A 17,937-nucleotide genomic window follows, 5' to 3' on the forward strand; every position below is an offset into this window, starting at 1 on the left:
GTGGAATGGTAAATGTGCTTTAACCAAACTGATTAATCAAGTGAGCTGTCATCCAGCAAATGATCAGAACAAAAAGTGGAGCAGTATGGGCAAAAACATCCGATAAACCGACAATGGATCACGAACATTCCTTGCCCTGAGAATCACCAAGGTCACTCTGTTAGGTATTGCTTGTCTTTAGAAAGGTCATAGGGATACAACAGGGAAGACTAGTTACTCTTTGAACCTTAAATAACCAAGAGCATCCTTTAGAGTCCTGTGGACTGATCATGTTGATACATACAGCTATAGGTTCATCTAACTCTGGGAATAGCTGTATGCACACCTAGTGGATCACTCTGTGGTTTGAGCTTAAACCACATAAAGGCATCTCAAAAAAAAAGAATAGCCACACAAAATTAAATTTAGCAGATTTCCATCACAGGCAAACCCTCAATATCTTTTCAGTCAGCAACTCTTTTATGAAATCTGGTTGCACATGTTCCAAAAATTATTATCCAATTCTTCTTTATTTTCAAGCCATGCTCAACTGCACATTTAAAAAAGCTAATTGTTTTTCTTCTACTGTATTTTCCTTTTAAGTCCTTCATGTTCTAAATGCATTTAAACTAGCTTTAAAAATATCAAGTTCTGCGTATGTTCAAAGCAATAGGTCTCAAAGACATTAATTAGGCCTGAATGTAGAAATATATCATGTTTCATAAAATAGTTAGGAACCTAAACCTATTTGTCACTTATATAATTCTGAAAGTTCATTTCTACTACCATTACGAACAACTCAGGAAGAGGGTACACTTTGAAGTACAACTATGATTGATTAGACTAAAGAAATTCCAGTGCTTCGTTGTGTACTACTTTAATCTTTTGAAAAGTGAATGAACAGCAGATGGCCTAATAAAGACACTCTGTATATTTGCCCAGTATGGATTTGCTCTGAAGAGATTGGTTCAACACTTTAGAGTACATATATTTGGAATACATCTGTCTTAGTCAAGACAGATGGCTAAAGGAAAGAGAAACTTCCAAACACTTGGAATTAATCCAGTTTGAGCACTGCTTCTGAATGAAATTTTAATGGGATATGACTATTGTTCTGTTAACTTTCGTGGAAGAATACAGCTGTGAATATTATAGACGTATACAATTTTGATGGCTACTGGACAGGATTGTTCATGCTTGCTTTTGAAATAAAAATATTGTTGTTAGTGGATATGTTCTAATCAGCCTGTTGATATTTATTTTCTAGTAGTCAATCCTGTATCTTCTACGTCACCTAAGCTGACTAAAATTAACCACACCTATATAAAACATGGTTTTCCTGTCCAGTATTAAAATTAAACTTGTTAATGTGAGACTTTAAAAGTATGTGTATGTGTATGTTATTTCAATCCCATGCAATACCATATGTTAAATCACAAGATTCTTTTTAACTACCAATTTTAATACAACTTGCAAATTTGAAAGATCTATGGTGTGTGGATCACAGATGATGTATGAAATATATGCTGCTGCAATATACTCAGAAAGTTGTCAGTCAAGCTGAAAAAACACGACACACCCATACCAGCTAAAGAGTTCTGTACAACAATGAATGATTTGGGAGTTTTTAAATTTTTGTATTAAGATGTTGCAGTTCAGATGACATCTACTTTGTTGAAAAGCTGTCCATTTCAATAAGCTTCTCTGCTAATGTAGCTGTGTTAGTATTCAGACTGTTTGGCTGTATTGGTCTCAGGATGTTTCTAACTGCTGTACTCTTATTTTCTGTTTTGCAGTAATAACAAGTAGTGGCTACAGCCCAAGATCAGCGCACCAGTACTCTCCACAGATATATCCCTCCAAGTTAGTGTCTGCACCTCTTCTAGTCTTTTATAGGGAATTGACCTTGGCTATAGGCAGTTCTGTGGTTTGTTGCAAACAAGTGCTAATCAGCAGAAGAAACAGAGAAATGAAAATACTTAAGCCTCAGTACTGACTCCATTATAGCTCTCTCTCCAACTCTTTTTTTCCTCATGTGGTTGCAGAGTAAGATCCTGCTCTGTGCAGTATTGCTGCACAAGAAACACCCTTGAATATCTGCACACAACAGAAGGGAAAAATTGGACTATTATATTCTCAGACATCAGCATCTTAACAGTGCTGGCAATTTATACAGGCATATTTTGAAGAACACAGTTTATATTTAGAAATCACAATTGCATGTGCAGGATGCATACTGAGGGGTAACCCTGTCGCAGACCCTCCCAGTGCCAACATTGCCAAACACTTCCAAACATTCCACAGTCATGAACCACCCTTTCCTCCTCCTTCTCCGATATCATAAGATTTAAAAATCAAATAAATTGGATTAGCTTTTAATCTCTTTTTTTTTTTTTTTTATTTTTAAGCTAATGGGCGTTATTAGGAATAGAAAATTTCTTTCACTTTTTTTTTTGAGGAAAACAGACTCTTGGGCAATCACATGAATCCAGGAGTGGAAACTTTAGGAAAAAGCACTGAAGAAGTTATATGAAACCACTGCAGTTGGCAGTCTATTAGTTTGCTTGTGCTACAATCAGTGTTGTACACAAGGGTGCTTGATACCAGTATGCCATCTATTTGTTTCTGTGTATTTGATACAGCTACCTGTGTGACTGATGCAGAGAAAACATTGAAACTATAGTTGATGAGGCTTTTTCAAGTTTCTTTAAAAAATTTGCATTCATATCATGGTAGCCAGTATTTATTGATACAGAAAGTAGGTGTCCAAACTAAGAACAGCCCACATTCCACTTAAAACAGGTTTTGGCAAACTATATCAGATACTTTTGGCCAAATACATTACAAGGTTTAATAGAATTTTTAATCTACTGTTGTAATTTATTGGTGTCTAAATTAATGAGTAATCCTTTTCTGATAGTAACTGCTGCCAACTGTACTGAACTAATTAGAAAGAAAAAATTAAAAAAAAATTAGAATCTGAAATTTAGTCATAGCTTTTAATGGCCAGGTTTCAGTTAGCGTAATTCTACAGAGTGTGTTTATTCAACTCTTGGTCCATAAAGTCTTACCTGACTTACAAAACAATCCAAGACAAATGTTTCACTGTATGTTTTTGCAATTCTGGAGGGCAAAAATTTTAAACTTGATTTTATTCAATCTCTCTATAAAACCCCAGTATTCATAAATAAAAGACTATTTTAATTTCCATTCTATTTCCCTAGCCCATATTTTCCAAACATTTAAAGCCCATCTGGTTACCAAAGTATTGCCGTCAATATTTTTCATGCTGCTCTCAATGGGCACGATCCATCTCCCATTGAAGCCAGAGGCTGGATGTCTGTTGAAGCAGAACTGTACACAGAGGACATAATGTGGTAGCTTTAATGTTTACCTCTGTATTTTCTTTATTCTTCTAGTCCAAGTTTCCCTCCACTGTATTAAAACAGCATGGGGGCTTTTCTGATTTAAGCGTGCCAATCTCAGCTGAAAGGGGTCAAATCCGTATAAAGCCATATAGCAGTGGCACAGTCCACCTAGAGCTGGACACAGCAGCTTGAGAATTAAATTGTAGTGATGGGACAGCACAAAATATTCACCGTGCCCTGGGGAATGTGAGCCAGAATGGTTTTCAGCTTATTTCAGCGGGGGATGGAATAAATCCCAGAAGAGGAACAGTTGGCAGAATAATGAACTGCCTTTGGACATCTTTAAACCTTTTTCTTTACTTTATTGCTTGAATCAACATACAAAGTATTTGTTGCCACAGTAATGCTATTTTTCCTAATATTTAGGCCCTATCCACACATTCTTTCTACACCAGCAGCTCAAACAATGTCTGCCTATGCCGGACAAACCCAGTATTCAGGAATGCAGCAACCAGCGGTCTATACAGCCTACTCACAGACAGGACAGCCGTACAGCTTACCCACTTACGGTATTTGACCTCTTATTTCTTCACCTTGCATAGAAGTAAAAGCAATGCTGACGTGAACGTTTTTTGCTTCTTTTTTATTTTATTTTCCCAACTGTAAGAAAATATTTTAAAGAATCAGTTGAAAATTAATTTCTTATACAGATTTGGGTGTAATGTTGCCAGGCATCAAGACGGAAAGTGGGCTCTCGCAGACCCAATCACCACTGCAGAGTGGGTGCCTCAGTTACAGCCCAGGGTTTTCCACCCCACAGCCCGGCCAAACACCCTACTCTTATCAGATGCCAGGTGAGTAGCCACCACCGTCAGGGCTCATCCCATCCCGCTGCTGCCGACGGCCCCCTCTTCCCTCATATTTATGATGTATTTTCCGTTCATTTTTGTGAACTCCAGCAAGTGTGCTTATCATTGGCAGCTACTTTTACCTCTAAAATTTAAAGCTATGTATTATCGTCCAGTACTAATATGCATATATGTATTCATTTTGGTCATCTGTTAATTTAGATCTGGTCATGCAATGCAGTCCCTATTTGCACGTTCATTTTTTAATGGGGTGAAATCACATGGCAGGACTTCAAGAATTTCTTTTATTTATTAGGGTACACAAATCACTTTTCCTTGTTTCCATGTTTCTGAGCATGACATCATTTGATACTTGTTTCTCTTTGGATTAACAGAATTTGTTAAAATTTCTCCTTAATTCATATTTATTCTTTCATTTATTATTCAATTATTAATTCACTTATTACCCTTTGGTCATTGATAACCTGTTTTATTTGGATAATTTTTAAGCTGCTTATACAAGGGTTAATCTTTTAAATATTACAAATTACAATATGAATCATCTGACTTCTGTTGAAAACAAGGACATACCTCATTACAGATCGATTAAAAACACCTGGATTATTAAAATAGTCTTTGAAAAGTTTTTTGTTTCGTAAGTGAACATACGCTAAACTGTTAGAACATAGAAATGAAGGCAAAAGGGAAAAACAATATTTGAGGACAGGTGAGACACTGCAATAAATTGAAAAATGCTTTCTTGATTGGTGTAATGACTTACTGCCAATACCTTCCTGGCAAAGCGTGAAGAGGAATGTATGCCTGTATGCGTGGAAGTAGCATTTAATTTCTTTTAAAGTTTCATTACAATATTTTATTGTTTAAACAAAATAAAAGTTGTTTGTTCTTCAGATTCATCTATAGCTTAACATGGACTGTTGTATTCAGAATTCTATTTTGATTCACAAGCAAGTTCTCACAGTTAATTGTATTTTTTAATTTTAGGTTCTAGTTTTACACCATCATCCACTATTTATGCAAACAATTCTGTTTCAAATTCTACAAACTTCAGTAGTTCACAACAGGTATGAATATTAACATTTTTGTTTGTCAATTGCAGAAGGTATATAACTCCAATGACAGCATGTTATTTTAATTTAGATCTGTTGTGTTGAATTAGACTCACTGTGGTTCAATGCTATTTTCTGTGGAAAGTGAGCAAAATCCCAGTGGAAGCCTAGGTGCATCTTGTGGCACTTAAATACTTCAGCAACCTCCCTGTAGTCTTTTCATAAATATCCTTAAATTAAAAAATGTTAAATATCCTTAAATTAAAAAAAATCTAAACTAAACCCCCAAAACTCTTGCAAAAATCATATGATTGCACACTTAGAATACTTAATGGAAAAATCACTTGTAACTCTACTTAAGTACTCTGCTGCATTTGGTCTTTTAGGATTATCCATCATACACAGCTTTTGGCCAAAATCAATATGCACAGTATTACTCAGCATCAACATATGGTGCATATATGACCTCAAACAACACGGCTGATGGCACTTCTTCATCATCATCAACCTACCAGTTACAGGACTCTCTCCCTGGCCTGACTAGTCAACCAGGTACAGATCTACATTCAGGTGAAAACAATTTTTATATTTTATTTTGTACTTGTATAAAGACAAGATTTCATATGAACCTTGTTTGAATATTGACATTTTAAGCTTATCCCTTTCAGAAAACTTTATCATGCAAAGCAGCCAAAATAAGATTTTTTTTGGTTTAGTTAGGAAACCTGTCTAGTTTGTTTGTTAGTTAAAGAAAGCTCTTTGCCGACTGAGATGGTTGTCTGTGTAAGGAGAAGTCCTGAAAAAGTTACAACAGTCTGGTAGGGATCTGTTAGTACCAAAAACAACCTTATGGTAACAAACCTTTAGTAAATTTTGAAATAAAAATTCAGTGAGCTCTCCTGTTACTGACAGTGGAACATTCCTGTATCCACCTACATGTTCTGAAGTATTGCTGTGAAGAATTTAAAACAAGATGCTGTTGTTCATTTAATTATGCCCCAATCATGCTAGCAAGAGTACATGGGCTTTATGTATGTATACAAGCCATGCTTGCCAATTCACAAATTTAGGTGACTAAGAATAGAGTCATTGGTTATTAGCACAAGTCTCTTTAAAAAAATATCATTGAAGTAGTTGATGTTGCAAAAAGAACGTTCTCGGGAGACCTCAGGAGACTCAATTTGCCTGCCCAACTCTGCCCTCTTGTGCACATCCACTACAACACAGTATTTTGTTGCACAGTTCTATTCTTAGAGCCCCGCTGCTGGATAATGGCAGCTCTTCATTTGCTCATTATCGTTATAACCCAGTTCACTGTCATTTGCCTGCTCCATTCTGTGTGTTCTGCAAACACAAATGCTAATATGGATTTCCTTCTTTTTTTTTTTTTTATGCTAGATTTCTAAGTTCCTGAACATCTCACCAATTTATTTTCCCCCATTTAATATAAATGGGACTAAAGGAAAGGAAAGTTAAAACTATGTAGTTGAAATTATGCATAGTATAGTGCAGAACTATGAAGATCTGGGTGGGATAGTTTAGGAATTCACAGCCACTGTCAGATGAGGGTGGTATCCTTACTGGGTGAACAGAGCCTGCTTTTTCATGCTCACTTACCTGTACTGTTTCTATTATATAGGACATTCTTAAAGATTTAGTTCAGTATTATGTCATATATTCATAACGTTAGTAGCTTACAAAGGCTGTGTGTAGCATCTATGGGAGAGGTTATCAAGTGCCAGCTGCCTGGCTCAGCGTTGCTAGACCAATCTCTTTCAGGGACACTGGCTTCCCTTATGCAGCGTGGGTAGTGTCTGCCTTACCCACACACTGTGAGCATTTATAAAAAGACTAGCAAACTGGGGTTTGGATTAGGCTCTGAATAGGGGGGAAATGGGTTTAATCACAAAATAAACTCATTGCATAAATTTTCTGGATTCTCATCCTAACTGCAACATCTCACTGAGAAGTATAGTAGAAAAACTAATGTATTATAATAATGAATTTGTACAAAGGAAGGGTAATACTGTGTAGAAAAGTATAAGCGAGGCCTCATACTTCATATAACCTGCTTAAATTTACTAAAAACATTGGAATTTTAATTGCATGAATTGAAATTTTTCCTTGCCAGCTGTTTTCTTCGGGCTGATTTTTAAAGTCTGTGTGTATGTGCACGCACACGTGTGCACATGCATGTTTGTGGTATGGTATGGAACGGATATGGGGAGATACACATTCCCTTGGGTTTTGATGAAAGTGTAAAATGTTACTCAGTAGTCTCAGAATGCAAATTTAGGAAGAAAGAGCTAAGAGGTAACTTGAAATCAAGTGACATTTCAATAGCTGCAGGACATCCATAACAGACACAAATCATATGTAAAGTATTTTTAAAAGAGTGTGATGAGTACTCACAGCTGACGTTTTGATAATTGTGCATGTTCTGTGTATTTCTCTTTGTTCCTTTGTTATTCCCCCATATTTTTATTTGAGAAAATCAGATGGTGTTTCCCATACTGTCTGTCCTTTGTGTATCTGTTTCCTAGAAACGCTGTGTAGTTTATCAAGTATTACAAACTCCCTTAGTACTGAATAGCATTGACAGAAGAAAGGAATCTTACATAGCTTGAACAGGTTGAAAAAATATTGAAGGCTTCACATCTATGAAACAGTAAGAATTTTTCTTGCTTGTGGGTTGTTTAAGCATATGAACTTGTTTTCCTGTTAAGTAGGTTGTGCATCTGAACTTACAAATCTGCCCACACGCCTTACTTCTGTGAAGTGTTGCACTGATCATGCGACTCTCTGCTGAGAGTGCAACACCCACTGTGCGAATACATGACATGCCTGTGTCCTTCTGTGTCACTGTAAAAATAAATGTCCATCAGTGAGGTGCAGTGTCTTGGAGATCACTTCAGATACAGTAGATCATACTGCAGAGCTTCAGCACTCACCATATTCACCTGCGGTCTAACAGGCCTTTATTGCTCGGTCCTTAAGACTTACTCCAACTAAACCTAAGATTAAACACAGCAAGGCACTTCACTCTTCTGCCATCTCTGCTAGCTATTAATTCAAATAACGAATCAAAGCCTCTAGTACTCTCCACACGTACAGGATTTCATGTTTTCATAATAAAGCCCCATCAGATCAAGAGTTAATATCAGTTACATTTATTGACCGAGTAAAGAAAATGGGATGAAAATTGAAACAGACTTTACTCTTTCTGCTACTCATAACAAGCAATAACACATTACAAGCCAGGAAAAAAGAGGTTTGTAATGTTGAAGCCATCTTCTGACTGCTCCTTCTGCTAAGAATATGTAACAAAAGTCAATCTGTAAGGAGAGTATGAAGGGGCTTAGAAGTTCATCCATCCCATATCTGTGTAAGGCTCAGCTCCTTACCCTTCCCATGGACTTCTCTTCGGTGTTTGTATTGTGCCTGCTCTACATTAAGATTTTTCAAAATGCACTCATTACCACAGAGTATCTGTGAGACAAATAGGTATCTCCAGGGGCACTCCATCTCATATTGGGATAAGTCAGGAGAATCCTTAAGGGATTCTGCCTCAGGAGATGAGTACATTTGAGTATATTCGATGAGTACATTAGTACATTTAATCTAGGGTGGATAAAATTCTATCAGAGGAAATAGGTCTGTAGGGAGCCTGGGTAAAAGCTTCATGTTTAGGCACCTCACTTTCATATGTCCAGATTTAGGTGAGGTGATATCATAGGATATTAGCTCCAAGTCGGTTACTGGGATGCAGCAGAGCTTGGTCTCTCTTAATTTGGTACCCACAGTGAAATCACCCTTTGCAGCTTCTCCAGGAGATGGCATTATGAAAAACAGCACAAAGGTCTGTATGCAAACTGTGCCTGTAACACTTTTCTCCTGGTTAAGTGGCACAACTGTGTTAAACAGGGAGGAGAGGATGTTCACATCAAACTACTGGTGGGAAACAATGTTTTGGGTATGAAAGACTACCTCCTTTTGTAACGGTAGTGCTGTAGCTCCTTGTCCTTTAACTGGAGCTACTGCAAGGTCTCCATGGCATGGAAGGCTTCATGCTGGACATGAACCAGTGTATGAGTATGTGTATGAACATCTGTGATAAAGTGGTCATTCCATGTTCTGGTTTTAACATTTTCCTCTTGCTTTATTGGATCTCTGATGCTGCTTATAGTTCCAGTGGGAGAAGCCTATGAAGTATATCTATTAGGCATATGTTGAATATTGGAAAAGCTAAAAAATTTCAAACGTGCAATAAAAATTACTATCTAATATGAGCTGCGGTAAGAACTCTTCATGAGGGTAAGGTTTTCAGAACTCTGGTGCTAGAATTTCTCACATTCTTTTATGTTACATGGCTAAATTTTTAGTAAGTTTTCCTTTTATCAGCATTGACCTCATTTCTAAAGCAAAGGGAGGATAAGAAAATGCAGTTGCTCCTTTAGCCTGCTGCTGGTAAAAAGCAAATCAAGCAATTAAGCCTACAGTTGTTCCAAAAAACATGCACTACTGACTTCTGCAGTTCTAAAATAGATGCATACCTTGCATTCAAGTAAGAGACAGCTGCTCATTCTGATTTAGAGATTAGCGTAATGAAATAAAGTTGGCTTTAAATATCTAGAATTTACAAGGTACAGTGATTAGTTACAGTACTGATTAATGGATAATTATGCAATCATGTACAGCATTGACCCAAGCAGAAGCCTGGGGCAACTGGTAATGGCTAATGCTAAATGAAAATTGAAGTTATTTACTTCAGTTGTTAGATACTTTCAGAGAAGATTTAGAACAAGATTTTTTTTATATTTTATTTTTGGTAGATGAGAGTAAACACAGTCATTGAGAACAGATGTTTTAATACATTACTGTAGAAATGAGTCTTGATTTTGTTGTAAAATGTTGAAATGTTATAAATATGAAGAATTTTTTTGTAAGAATGTAAACATTCATTTTCACTTATTTAATTTTTGCCTTTTCATTTCTGGGGTTTTGTTTTGGGATATTTTTTCCACTCTGTCAGAAAAATCTAGGAAATTATATTTTCATACAGAACTCTTGCATACTCAGAACTTCTTTTGAAGTCAGTGTAGGTTTTTGCTGCATGAGGATTCTGTTTATGAAGCATCTTTTTGTACGTTTGTACATTTACCCAAGTATAATTTACTGTTCTTCTTATGGAGAAACAACTAAGATAATGTGACCTTATTGATCGCTCCACTGCCTGCAGTGTCCTTACTGACATCAACACTGTGCTGGGAATAGAAATGATTAGTCAACAAGAATTCTCTCTCCGTTCTGTAGGGACAAAGTAAAAACAGCATGGGAACATTATTCATGACATGATATTGCTGTTCATTTCTTGGCAAGTAAGAGTTTTGGCTGAAGAGAAACTACTACAGAATGCATATGATCCTCATCCAAATCCAGACAGACCTGCCTAAAATGATACCTGGAATAAATTCTCAAATTGCTGCTGCCTGAAAGTTTGTCTCTGTTCTGCACAAGCAGAGAAGCACGTTGGTTTTGTGACATTGAATTAGTCATCACCTAATTTGAGAAAAAGTGGTAGTATCTTCTTCCAGTCAATAGCAGAATAATTTGAGTACTTTCCCAGGAAGTGAGAGAGACAGATTTGATTTTCTCCTGTTTCATGGAGGATTCATCACTTTCTACTTGAGGGTACAGAGATGTGGATTCTTGGTCATGAACATATGTCTTAGACTTCATATATATCAGTCATTCAGTCAAATAAACCAGTGTGCCTTGGAGAAGGCAGTGGAACATAGGTATGTCCTTCTCCAGATAAATGTCCTTATCAATAGGCTTGGGAACTAACTTTCTTCTTCTCCCCTTTCCTTGAATCTTGAATTCTTTCCTCACAATGTCTAGAGCTCCCATTCAGGAATGTGACATTATGGGCTTAAATCTTATTCTTCCAAGAAATACAACAGTATTTTCCAAGTCAAGATATATAAATATAACTTCCCAGTGTATTTATTTTAATAATCTTCTGTATGTGGCTCACTGTAAGGTATAAATAAATGATGGAAGAGATTAAGAATTTAACTATTGTGTTACATTATGCATAGACACTTAATTGAGACTGCAGTCTATTTTTTCTTCTTAGAGCCTGCTAGACTAGAGTTGTTTTCATCTTTGTTGTGGAGGGAGAATGAGGTGAATGACTCAGGGAAGATCACAGAAACATTCAATCATTCACGCTGGAAGGGACTTCTGCAGGTCTTTTGGTCCAACCTGCTCATGGATGAGCCAACTAAGATCATGTTGCTCAGGGCTGTGTCCAATTGAGTTTTGAGGATCTCCAAGGGTGGAGAACGCACAGCCTTTCTGGGCACCTGTCCCACAGCCTGACCACTCTGACAGTGAAGGATTTTTATCTTGTATCTAACAGGAATATCCCTTGCTGTGAATTCTGTCTGTTGCTTCTTGTCCTTTCTCTGTATACGGCTGTGAAGTCACTCAGCCTTTCCTCCTATGTGCTCAGCCCCTTAACTGTCTTGGTGGCCCTCACTTGGACTAACTCCAGTTTGTCAAGAACTCTCTTGTACTTGGGGACCCAAAACTAGACATCTTTCCAGACGTGGTCTTGCAAGTTCAAAATAGAGCAGAAAAATCACTCTCCTTGATCTGCTGGCAGCTTTCTCTGTTGCCTGGTGGACTTTGGTGACCTTAGTGATGCTCCTTTGTAAAAATGAATAATGTTCAGATTCCAGCTCAAAATCAGACACATCATAGATGATTCTTGGGAAATGTTTGTACCACATGTTAATTTATTCTGCAGATGTGCCATCATCAGCATTTTTAACAAATATTAGCAAAGTGGTCCAGAAACGCACAATGACATGCAGCACAAGGACTCCCTTGAATCAAACTCTGTAGTAGATGTCAGAGCTAAGCTGTACCCTTTCCTTCTTTAATGGAGAAAAATCAAATCATTAATAGGATAGATGATGAAGGAGGATTTATGTCATTTAGCACTCGGGTACCTAGCCAAACTGCATTTATTGCTAGCAGCTTTAAAAGGTCACTGAAGGTACTGTGTTATGAAGAAAAGGATATTTTCTGTTTTCTGAGCTGTGTCATAAAAGTACTTTGTAAGGGGAAGTTCCATGCCATCCTTCCTGCAGTCTGTCTGACTTATACAGCTACTGGTTTTTGATCACCTCTGAAACCCTTCGTTACCAGCAGAGGCAAAGTAGATTAAACGCGTAAGTCGGGGTAGGCCTGAGTGTTAAGAGCAACTCTGCCACACCAAACCAAAGGTTCTTGTAGCAAATCTTCCCTCTGACAGCAGACAATAGCTGATACTTAGAGAAAGATGATCAGAATACAACAAATATGACTTCACCCTCTTTCTGGTAGTAACTGGTATATTGCATTTAATATTATGACTTTGCCAATTTATGGGCAGAGTTAAGGTGAAAAAAAAAAGTGGAATCTACTAAAGAGCAGGTGACATGGGAGGAGGACGTGAAGCAGGAAGCTGACTGGCTCTTCTGGTGCGTGGACATGTGCCAAAGGGTGTTCTGGTAAAAGTAACACAGGACTTGGAAATAAGTCTAGCTGAACTCCAAACATGGGAAATGAACTACTTTAACTAAAAGGCACTTCACGTTTTGAGAAGTCATTAGTGTGACTTTTAAAATGCATCTTCCTTGGATCTATCAATATTTTGCACGTGCTCATGTGTATTTGTATGTATGTCTGCACATGCATGTGTGTCGTTTTAATCTTTCTCTTATTCTGCTAAGGTTTATAACGTTTCCTTGGTAAAGTCAAAAGTGTATGTGACATCTGCAGATTCCATCTACATAAGACAAACCACGTTATCACTCATTTTATACAACTTTTTTAGTGCATCTTGTGGTTGAGTTTGCATACTGACATGTCTAGCTATGAGAAAAAAAAGTTTATTATTTAAAAATCCAGCACTAATTTTGCCATGAATGGTTGACTTTACAGGGGAGTTTGACACAGTGCAGAGCCCCTCTACGCCAATCAAAGATCTTGATGAGAGAACATGTAGGAGTTCTGGGTCAAAGTCTCGGGGTAGAGGGCGGAAGAATAATCCATCACCCCCTCCGGACAGTGACTTGGAGGTATGCCTGCGGTAACTGATGAATGGTAATGTGGAGGTTTCTTCTGATGAAAAGTAAATTTTGAAAACTACAGCTGTGGAAATAGCTTAAGGCATTTTAGAAAACATTATGGACTCAGTCCCACTAACTGAATATAACAGATACTAGTTGGTGGTTTAACATACTTGTACAATGAGACATTACTGTTCTTGATGACAAAGTTAGGCAGAAAAGTAAATGTGATTCAGCCTTGCACTTTTTAGCTGTAAGTCTGCATGTCTTTCAGTTTCTCATGCAATAGAACCACAAAACTGTGAGACTTCTGTATTCAAAATTGTCACATTTTCTTTTAGTTTTTTAAATAGGAAACCTCAAATATATTGCTCAGCTTAATTACATGTATTTATGAATGCAGTGTAAATACGCAGGATCATCTGGCCATAGCTTTTCAAATACTTATGCATAGGTTTGTCCTTGTGCCTTTAAGTAATGTCAGTGGATTTCAATGAGGCAGCTTACATCAGTGAAGTTATGGCTGTACTTAAGTACGTGCAAGATTAGTGCCTTAGTGAAGAAATATATCTGCCTAATATATGGGGTGACAATATAAAGCACAGGTAACCTCCTAGCAACGGAGTAATTACAGTCTTATTACTCCTGTGTTAGCAGTGCACTGCCTTACAGTGACAGGAGGAGGAGGAGGAGGAGGAGGAAGCGGAGTGCCTGTGTGTGTGTGAAACGCTCCAGCTCTGGCATCAGGGGAGCGTGCTGCCCGCCAGTGCAGCATGTCCCCTGCTGCCACCAGACTGGCACTGGGAGCCAGCAGCCCTGGCCAGCCCCACTGCTGTGCCTTTGCTGACCAGCTCTGGGTACAGCAGGAGACAAGACTGTTGCTGGGACTTGGCTGGCCACGCAGCCACTCCTGGGGTGATAGGGTGGGCTGCAGTGCTAGGCACTGAATGTAAATGCCATTGCTTTTATACAGAAACGTACAAATTTTTTGCTTTTCAAAGGATTTAACTTTTCCAGTGAAAAGACTACGTTTCAGTTTTCCTGTCTCCTTTATAGTTTGCCAGTGAAAATGAACCCCTTATCAATATAAGGAGTTCCTCTCCTTTTTTATTTTTCTTTTTGAGTTAGAATAATCCATTTTATGCTACAATATTATTTAAATTCTGTATGACATTTTTACCCAAGACAATTTTAGATATACAATAGAAATGAAGAACCTTGAATCAATAAGACTTGCAGAGAAGTATCTTGAGAGTACTGTTTATCCTTAAGTTAAGTTAACAATTATGTTTGACCCCCTTCACTTTTCTGAAATCTGTGTTATACAGCTTTTTTGAAAACCTTTTTAGAGGACAAATAAGAAATGGTTGAAGAGTTCAAAAGTTACTCTCCTTCTGATTTTTTACCATGCATGATACACTGTTCTTGCTGATTTTCAGAGTAAACTTGCTCAGTTAAGTGGTTGGTTAAACTTCAGGACTCAGTTGACTTTTAGCCCCCCCTGGGTGGGATGCTGGTAGGACTTTGATGTTATTTATTTAATAATATTATCCCCACTTCTGTTTTCAGCGTGTATTTGTTTGGGATTTGGATGAAACAATCATAGTTTTCCATTCGCTGCTTACAGGATCCTATGCACAGAAGTACGGCAAGGTATGTGAGCCATGAATTCTGCTTCAATTCACTGTATCAGACCTATCTGGCCTGTCCATGTACATGTTTTTCACCTTCCCTGTTCATCATGGCTTGGGTGAAGTTAGAGGGAAAGTGTACAGTAAACCCCATTTTCAGAGGGTTAATGTGAAAAAGTCAAGGAGAGCAATGAGACACAGACCCTAAGCACAATATGTGAGGCAGGGCTGAAGCAGATGCTGCAAATGAGGGAAGAGTTTATACAGGAACAAGCATGACGTTCCTGACGTATGTTGGAAGAGATGTTGCAAGAAGATAATAGATGTAGTAGGCAAATGGAAATGACTGACAGTATCTGGATGCATGGAGGAAGAAATAAGTAATAAACTGGAGTGATGGGTGAATTTACGGGGAAACTGATGAATCAGGATGAGTGAGTAAGAGACTGACCTGTTCCAATGCCAGCTGTAGATGTTATTCTTTGACTCCCCAGCTTTTCTGTTGAATCTTTGGCTCCCTTGGCTGGCTCTGGGGTGAGTAATGCCAGGGAGTGAATCCCTCGCCCAAGCAGACAGTCGTACTCATCCTCTCCCCTCTGATGAGACCCAAAAGGAGTTCAGGTCACAGAACAGCAAGCAGGAGAGCAGGAGGAAGAGCGAGGGAGGCAGAGAGAGGCGGTCGCAGCCTGCAGGAGCAGGAGCAGGAACTCCGCTGCTGAGTCAGCAGCGAGCCCCGATGGGCTGGTAATGGGAGCCCAGGGAATGGTGCTCGGGCAAGGGGAGAAGGGAGTAGTGGGAAGACCAGTGCGTTGAGACAGGAGCGGACTGCTGGGAGAGGTAGAGCTAAAGGCCTGGATAAAACAAAAAATTAGGGCAAATGTATGGAAGGGAAGAAAATGGACAGAGAGAATGTTGGTACGTACATAAGTGGATGTAGGTTTTCTAGGTGTTGTGCCATTCAAGTGTAATTAATAGAAAGGTATTTCTTTTTAAGAACATAACCATGTCCATACTACATCAGATGAAGGGCTTGTTTAGGATAAGTTTCCTGCCTCTTTATCCCAGCCAGAATCAGATGGTCAGGAAAAGGATGTGAGAAGCAGTACATTAGAGAAATCCTTTCCACACCCACCTCCCCAGCCAGTGGGTTAGAAGTGTCCAAAGACAGAACCTGTGGATTATAACCACAGATGGGCCAGCCCTCTGTGTTTTGAGACAGCTGTTTGTGGTTATTAAAAAAGAAAGCTAATAGGAAAAGTCACAGGCCCAGACAAAAATCTGAATTTTTGGAATGCTAAGATAAGGGTAGTTATTCGTGTCTTGTAAAAAACAGCCTTGCTTGATTTGCAGCTTCACAGTGCCAAATCAGTGCACATTTCAGTATTCTGTCAAAAACTCCTCTTCTGCTGTTTTTCAAACATTGTAACAACAGTGACTTTGTCAGAACCATTTCTAACTTACAGTTATCAAAACAAGAGAGAAACCTAGCTGAACATGAGCATTTATATCACTTTTGAGTGTAGCCCATAGACTGCCACAGAATTTGCTGAATGGCCCCAGCGAGGCAGTCATTCCTTTCATCCTTTTTTGACTGTGCCCTTAGGATGTTTACATCTCCTGTGCCATCTCACATAATATATGACTAAAGTCCAAGTCAACTTTAATACAAAGTTTTAAAAATCAGACATTTTGTAGCTCGCAAACTTGTATGGATAACTTTGAAAACTGTCTTAGAGACAGAAACAGAAATTAATTCCTCTTGGTTTCTCACTTTGTTATGAGTAGGGATATTTTAAAAAAATCCCAGTACCACTGTTCTTTAAGAATCCATACAGAGTCCCTAGAAACAGCAATGGCATATTAACAGCCAGTAGTACTGACAGCAGATAATGTTGGCTTGTATAAACCCAGAGTACCTCAAGGGCAAGTGAAATTAATGTAGATATGCTGCTGAGATAAGCAACAGTAAACAAATGTCACGAACAACCATGAAGCAAAAGGAGAGGAATTCTTAAGTATAATCCTTTCTTTTTTTGTACTTATAGGTGGCATCCATACAAGTAGGGAAATGTGTTCATTTCAGGAGACTGTAAAATAAAAGTAGTAGACTTTCTCCTTCCTGCAGTGACTACTTTTGCCACATTTATAGAGAGTTCATTGGGAAGGTAATTGCCAATGAAACTCAAATGTATATATTGTTGACTGCAAGGAGGCTAGAGCAGTAGGAAAGGGAATACAGGGAGAGCTTATCATGAGTAGATTTTAACTTTTGCATGTCACTAAAGTGTTGCCTAAACTTAAGATGGGATGTGTCTGAGCCTAAATGCCTAAGAGGTTAGACTTGCGAGAAGGGGAAGATAGCACAGCTGGACCTCAGTCAGTCTCTGGTGCATGACCTCTTTAGCAGATGTGGCCCTTATTATTTTCTGCGTATGATTTCCATCTGTAAAGAAGGTCTTAATCCAGACTGGAGTCTGGATTGTTATGAGAATTGGGTTGCTATGAGAGTAAATACTCCACAAATTGTGAGGTTCTCAGTGGAAGTCTTGTGAGCACATATGTCTTTCAAAAGTGTTGAGAGCTGTTTACCCTGGAAAGGTGGTATAAATTGTTACTTAACAATGAAAAAAAATTCAGGGTGGTGTAAAATAATGGTGATACTAAATTATTTAATTGCGGTGATTTGCTATCTGATTTTTAAAAAATAAAGGTGTGTAATGTTACACAGATGTTCAGCTGTGCATAGTATGTTCTTCCGTATGTATTTTGTGAGCCCATTTTGTATAACATAATCAGGTTACTCCCAAAAAAGAAACCACAAAACCAAAAAATTCACAGGAAAAGCAGAGTTTTCCCCTTCCCCCATATTTAAATATTCTCAATAAGATTAGTGAGTCTTTAATGTGAACATTGCTTTA

General features: G+C 38.1%; 1 protein-coding gene across 19 annotated transcripts in view; it reads left to right on the forward strand.

The window, feature by feature from the left end:
• The window catches only part of EYA4 (EYA transcriptional coactivator and phosphatase 4), a 160,717-nt gene that overhangs the window by 117,542 nt on the left and 25,238 nt on the right, over positions 1-17,937 (forward strand). For 12 of the 19 annotated variants that reach the window (XM_052784392.1, XM_052784409.1, XM_052784391.1 and 9 more), the window contains 7 exons: positions 1,776-1,842; positions 3,774-3,916; positions 4,058-4,201; positions 5,201-5,280; positions 5,652-5,835; positions 13,261-13,397; positions 14,958-15,041. In XM_052784392.1, the coding sequence (XP_052640352.1) occupies positions 1,776-1,842; positions 3,774-3,916; positions 4,058-4,201; positions 5,201-5,280; positions 5,652-5,835; positions 13,261-13,397; positions 14,958-15,041 (839 nt within the window). The remainder of the gene's footprint in view (positions 1-1,775; positions 1,843-3,773; positions 3,917-4,057; positions 4,202-5,200; positions 5,281-5,651; positions 5,836-13,260; positions 13,398-14,957; positions 15,042-17,937) is intronic. The other 7 variants (XM_052784410.1, XM_052784400.1, XM_052784406.1 and 4 more) reach the window with 2 other exon arrangements.

Source organism: Harpia harpyja, chromosome 4 (genome assembly GCF_026419915.1).
Source record: "Harpia harpyja isolate bHarHar1 chromosome 4, bHarHar1 primary haplotype, whole genome shotgun sequence".
Taxonomy (NCBI): domain Eukaryota; kingdom Metazoa; phylum Chordata; class Aves; order Accipitriformes; family Accipitridae; genus Harpia; species Harpia harpyja.